General features: G+C 31.5%; 1 protein-coding gene across 3 annotated transcripts in view; it reads right to left on the bottom strand.

Moving 5' to 3' along the window:
- Nucleotides 1–6,343, bottom strand: part of LOC106466270 (bestrophin-1-like) — a 63,470-nt gene that overhangs the window by 36,179 nt on the left and 20,948 nt on the right. Inside the window, exon 2 of one of the 3 annotated variants that reach the window (XM_022394911.1) lies at nucleotides 3,630–3,868. In XM_022394911.1, the coding sequence (XP_022250619.1) occupies nucleotides 3,630–3,808 (179 nt within the window). In that variant the 5' untranslated portion in view covers nucleotides 3,809–3,868. Of the gene's footprint in view, nucleotides 1–3,629; nucleotides 3,869–6,343 lie in introns of those variants that run through there. The other 2 variants (XM_022394915.1, XM_022394922.1) reach the window with 2 other exon arrangements.

The following is a 6,343-nucleotide window of genomic DNA, read 5'->3' as shown; positions in this document are numbered from 1 at the left end:
TTTTTTCGTTCTTCTTGTTTCTTTTCTTTTTCATCTAACAACTGCTTTAATTTCTTTTCTTGTTTATTTTTTCGTTCTTCTTGTTTCTTTTCTTTTTCATCTAACAACTGCTTTAATTTCTTTTCTTGTTTAATTTCTCGTTCTTTTTGTTTCTTTTCTTTTTCCTCCAACAATTGCTGTAATCTCTCTTCTTGTTTCTTTTCTTTTTCCTCTAACAACTGCTGTAATCTCTCTTCTTGTTTATTTTGTTGTTCGAGCTGCCACTGTTGCAGGTTTTCTTGCAGCTGCTGTTGTCTCTTTGATGGCAGCAATACAAGAGCAGCAAAAGAAACAAGAAGAACGAGAAAATGAACGAGAAAAGAAACAAGAAGGTCTGCTAAGCTGTAGTTTGATTTTCCGCATCTCGTTTCCATTTTTTTTTTTCGTTCCACTTCTGACACCAGTTTGTTACGTCTCCGTTTGTTAATTGATTTTCTGTAACTTCGTTCCGACGAAACTTTAGCGACACAAGTCCTTACTTAATAAAACTGGTTTATTCTTTCTGAATCTAACTTTACGGATACACTTATTTTCAACAGTCGCTCTTTTACAAACGTTTTAACAAGGAACGTTAACTTCAACAATACTTCCTGACTGCGGTTCAATTATTCACTACCTACACACATTGTTGTCACGTTGTTTACATAGGGTGGTGTTAGCTTTATATTATTCATGACCAGCAAAGCTGAAGTCTAATAAAATCTTAAACGCGAGATCGAACTCTTACTAAAGTAGCCAAACAAATGGAAGTTTTAACTTGTAATAATTAACTTTCGATCATATCAAGCTACATACTTAGATCAAGACTAGAAGGAAAAAAAATCAACCCACAAGTTAATCCTATTCCAGTATTTGGCGTAGCCCAATGACGATGTGAAACAGCTCAACATATCAAAATTTTAACTGCTAATGAATTTAATTTTCCTGTTCTTATTTGTAGTCGTGGTTGGAAGTCTTCATTAAACTTTAATAATGTTTCTTTAGGCAGATTGCTCTGACGATATCGACAAGTTTGTAACGTTAGGCCTAGCCCACAGTATAATGAAACTTATTGCTCGGCCTAACAATTTAGTCCAATAAATTATACGTTATCTGTCGGCTTATCTTTTACAAATGACAGCAAAAAAATAATAAACATACACTTGAATTGCAAAATTTTGACATTATCATAAAGGCTTACTTCATATGGCTTCAAATGTCATTAAAAAACAAAATATTGTGTATAAATGCATTACGCTACTTTATAAAAAAAATGAATAAGTATCCCCAAAAATAGGATAGCATTTTATTTCTTTGGTAATTCATTAAAACTTGGAAATTTCGTACACATGGCACAGTTTTACTAATTTAAGCTAATTTCATAATCTTCAAAAATTTACAAAAAATACACCTTTATGCAAAAAACCAACTAATCACTAAAGTTAAAATGAGTACAAGATTTCCCTACTAAAATCAAAAACGCTTTTTTACTGTCCATCTTTTTATCAAATTCGCAACAGGGTTGTTTTAATTTCCACCTGGTGAAGACTTCCATGAAAGATATCTATTCAAGAGTGATTTATATAATCAATTAAATGCCAATATAGCTCATTTTAAACCGACAGATGTTAGACACGGATATTACATAAACCAGTAAAAAACAAACATCTAATCTCTTCATCGAATACTAACGAACACTACAAAATAAGCTAAATCCAAAATCAGTAAACCATTTTAAGATGCACAATTGGTATGGTTCATATGTTATTTTATTGTTTTCTTCACTTACTTTTTGTTGGTCAATATAACTTACAAATATGACGTTTTTGCAACATAGAGGATTCAGTTGTGACAGATCAGTAAGTTATAAATATCCTAAAATTCTGATTGATTAATCAAACTTCGAGAAATCAGAATAAAACAATGGTTTATAAAAATATAAAATTAGAACAAGTATTTAATTTCATAAAGCGTGAGGAAACACAAGGATTATTTTCGAATAAAAATAATTCGTGTTGAGTAAACCTCCACACTTTATATAATACTTCACTTAATGTTTTTTTATTTATACACACAAGATAAAAAATAGGTTTACTTTTTCTACTTCAAATCGCAATCAGGAAAATATAACTATGGTATTCATTAACTTGGACTTACATTACGAAAGATTTGCTTTTTACTTAAAATCTTATTTCTCTGAAAATTCTTATTATATAAGTTTACATTTAACTAATGAACTAACTGTTTGTTTTTTCGTTTTTACCACACGCCGTATACATTCATGCATTAGCTTTTGCCAATTTCTAATGACAATCACATCCTTATTGCATTACAGTATAGTTTTAACTAGAACTTAAGCCTTTATGCTTAAAGTCTCATTCATATGAAATAAACCTAAAGAACAGGCAGAGCTCTTTTATCAAACATATTCTACATTAGCGATTGTTCAGCTGCATGAGTGAATTACTACCTATATGATTTAAAGCGCAACGTGTGTGCATGCATGTATGCACGAGAAGCTTTTTAAACTTAAAAACTATGCAAAAATGAGAGTCGTAGTAAGGAAGTACAGACGTCGTCACCGTATGCGTAACAGGAGTGAGTGTAGATAATACTATACATTGCAAAGTGAAAGGTATTGGGAGAATGGGCCTGTCATCTCTCAGAGCTCCATCTCAGACAGCATTGTTTACATGTTAAAGTTTTGTGTATGAATTTCTTCATTTGTTAATAGCCACTTAATATATAGGTACCGTCACCATGTTGAATTTTAATACTTGTTCCTGATAGCCAGGTTTTGAAAGCGTCACTAAATATGGTCTATTTTACTAAATAAACTGATCGGTTTGTCATTTTAATCATACCATTCAACTCAAAGTGTCTTTCGTACTAGATGTGTTTGGTGGGTATCACGTGTTGTGGAATATGTTTAATCTCGCAGTCACTGAAACGCCCGCACAGCCATCAGATTCGTTCAGAACTTTACGTACTTAACCTCCTACGCGAATAGTCTAGTCAGGTCACGTAACTGTTTTGATTACTCTAATTGCACAGCACTGCCTTAAAATTTTAAAATTTTGTGCATTCAAATATCAAATACTATAAAAAAATATTTAGTATACAAAGCACAAGTCTCCATCTAGTTCATTTATTAATTTGTTATGACTTGTTCGTTATGGCGAATTAATCTGTTTTGAGATTCTGTATATATTTTTGGTTCTTTGCTTTGCACTGTTTTCAAAAGAAAGAGATCTAACAAAAAATCTACTGCTATCATATTTAGTACCCACGAAAAACTAGTTGTATTGCAGTTACTTTAAATGTAACAGTACTAAGCTTGACCATTATCTAGGATCTGCGTAACCTGCAATGGTTCACAATCGGAATTACGAGTTAAATATACAGCATCAACTAATATTGCCGTTAATCTTTCAATAAATCAAACACATATACGTAATCATGCTATTTCAATATGAAAACCGTAATTCTTTAACACAATAACGAAAAAAAAAGAAAAGATGTAATTACAGAAAACTTTTAATTTACTCAAACTGGTAATAGTCAAAACTGGAATCTTACGATTAAAGAGTGAATAATTATTATACTTTTACCTTTTTTCTGCCTGAGCCAGTAAGTATCGATAGAGTACACTTAGAGAATAATAACAAATTAAGAAAAGTATCACTTCTCTCCACAGGTATTTATAAATGCTCCCTTTCCATCTTAACAGTAAGTTGGTAAAACCACAGAGTCTAGCATTGGAGACTTCCAGGGAGTAAGTGATCGTCATTCTGGTACGGCAATCTCCCTCTCAGTTGCTTTGTTGTACCACAGTAGTCCATAAAATTTCCTATGCAAAATTATAATTTTTCTGGCATATTCAAAATGATTAATAAAATTTCCTGTAATTTATTTGAGACATCAAGGTAATTTTATTCCAATCAAACTTTACATTCTTTGGTCAACTATGACTTCCTTTACTCTTTTTTTTTTTTTAACATTACGTATCGAAAATATTTATTTCCTCCTAAAGTCAACTGTACAAGTTTTAAATAATTTTTTATTGGATTACCCTGCTGTAAATATAGGCTAAAATATCATAAATGAATGGTGATTACCTGCTTCTATTCACTAAATATTTATTTAGAACTGGAATTTTATTAAAAATTAGACTTGCATAGAAATCCACTACAGTGCCAAATAACGGTGTAGTGAATTATGATAAACTAATTCATATTTAACTCAAATGGAACATATACCAGACTTTTAAACCTGTTTGGATAAAATGCTCAGTCGATTTATAAATATAATTTGATGTCGTAAAAAGAAAACATACAAAAAACAACAACAAAGAAAAAACATCTTACAGTTTTCTACAAAATTAAAATTTTATTTGTAGGGCCCTCCTTAAATTAAAATGTACAAATCAATTATTTTCATGTGTCTCTTCACTTCTCTGTTATTTGCTTGTCAATGGACTTATGGATCACCCAGTGTATGCCCCCTACACCATGGGTAGGCAACGAAATTTTTTTCTTGGCCATGGATGTGGTCAGTCGATCACAGAAATGGCCACATTATTAATAAAACAGAAAATGTTCGCCAAATAAATTTATTTCAGGATTCTAATTACAGCCAAGGTCAATTATAAACAGAACGCAAAAGTGCAAAAAATACTTTTTCAAAATTACAAATGCTTGAAATTTCAATGAAAGGTTTGGCATTCTTTTTCTCTGACCAGCTAAAAAACACACTATCGACGATTCTACGAGTTGGCCACATATTTTTGCGAAATGATCACACGTGGCCATTGACCAATGGGCTGCCCACACAGGCCCTACACCACCGTAAACGAAAACAATCCCAGGATGAGTCAAGTTGAAGGATAGAAAACAAAATAAAAATTTGATACTACAAAAGGTTTCGTTCATATAACTTGTTTGTATTTGTGACAAAATACTTTAGCATATATATTTTTTTTCATTTCATGTAAAATTTCGATTCTAAAGTTGTAATATCGATGTATCTAGTTTTCTACTACTAATTTCAACTAAAGCAAAAATACATAGAACTTAAAAGCACATACTTGCCCATCTTTTCTATTTTGTACTTGTGAGCGGCTTAAGAAAATTATATTGTATTTTCGTCACCACACGTAATGAATTTTAAGCCGTGCAAGTTTTGTGTACTAATTATATACTATATAAATAAAATCTAAAGTACTAGAACACATAGGATCATAAAGCATGTTTCATTATTGAAGCCTTAAAGAAAATACATATTTAAGAAACAAAGTTAGCTGAATTTATATTGTTAACAGTGAAATACCGCTTTATGGGACCTCTTTTTTTAACCCCACAACACAATAAGCGTGCCACAGTGTTATTTATTACTATTTATTTGAGTAGTATTTTTAAGCATTATCGAGAAAAAGCAAAACTTTCATTTGGAGGTTTTAATCTGAAGGGCACTTTATGTGTACATGGAGTAAGCAGCTAGATCAGAAGCCCCTCGGATTCAGGTACAGAGCCGTTCTTAATTTTGAACAACTGACCAGGGGGAAGGTCTACAGTTAGTAGAACCCGCCGTCACAAGGGCTTTTTCTGGTGACTGTTTGAGCTGAATAACGGAATTAATGGACTTATAAAACGCACTCACAGAAGGAAGTGCGTGTTATGTTCAGCGGCATCACGTTTCGAATCTTGAACAATTGTGTATGTAGCTAAGCACATTAAACACCTTGCTATGCATGGCTCAAAATAACCTTAGTGAGAATTAATCTAGTCAGAAATGTTTAAAATGGAGTTAATAAAAATATCTCAATACTGTGATATAAAGCCACTAAAGTTGTGCTTCTCATGCTAGTAAAATATTTTGCACTTTACTAATATTTGAAATTTCGAACTATAGTTTCTTTTGATGTCTCAGAATGATAATTAATTATACAAGTTGACAGGTACTTTAAGCATAATATTTAAATACGTTTCAAAAGACACATTACATATAAAATATTTACGTTTAAGATGTGTTAAATTCCTCCCAGTGACAAATTCGAGGCTTGCAAATAAAATCCAAAACTTTAATAATGTGACATTACAGTAAATTACTACATTCATTGTCAACACACATAGAAGTGGAAATCGAAGACAAAGAATACAATATACTACAATGTAATGGTTGGTGATGGCTTGAATGGGTAATGAAGAAAAACTTTAATAAGTTTAACATAACAGCAAATGTACAACGTTTCGACAAGGTTTTGTCATCATCAGATACAAGTAATTTACACTAACACGGATATATATATATATATATATATACACAC

The sequence above is a fragment of the Limulus polyphemus genome, unplaced genomic scaffold (assembly GCF_000517525.1).
Source record: "Limulus polyphemus unplaced genomic scaffold, Limulus_polyphemus-2.1.2 Scaffold73, whole genome shotgun sequence".
Classification (NCBI taxonomy): domain Eukaryota; kingdom Metazoa; phylum Arthropoda; class Merostomata; order Xiphosura; family Limulidae; genus Limulus; species Limulus polyphemus.
This window is presented reverse-complemented; position numbering and strand designations above follow the sequence as displayed.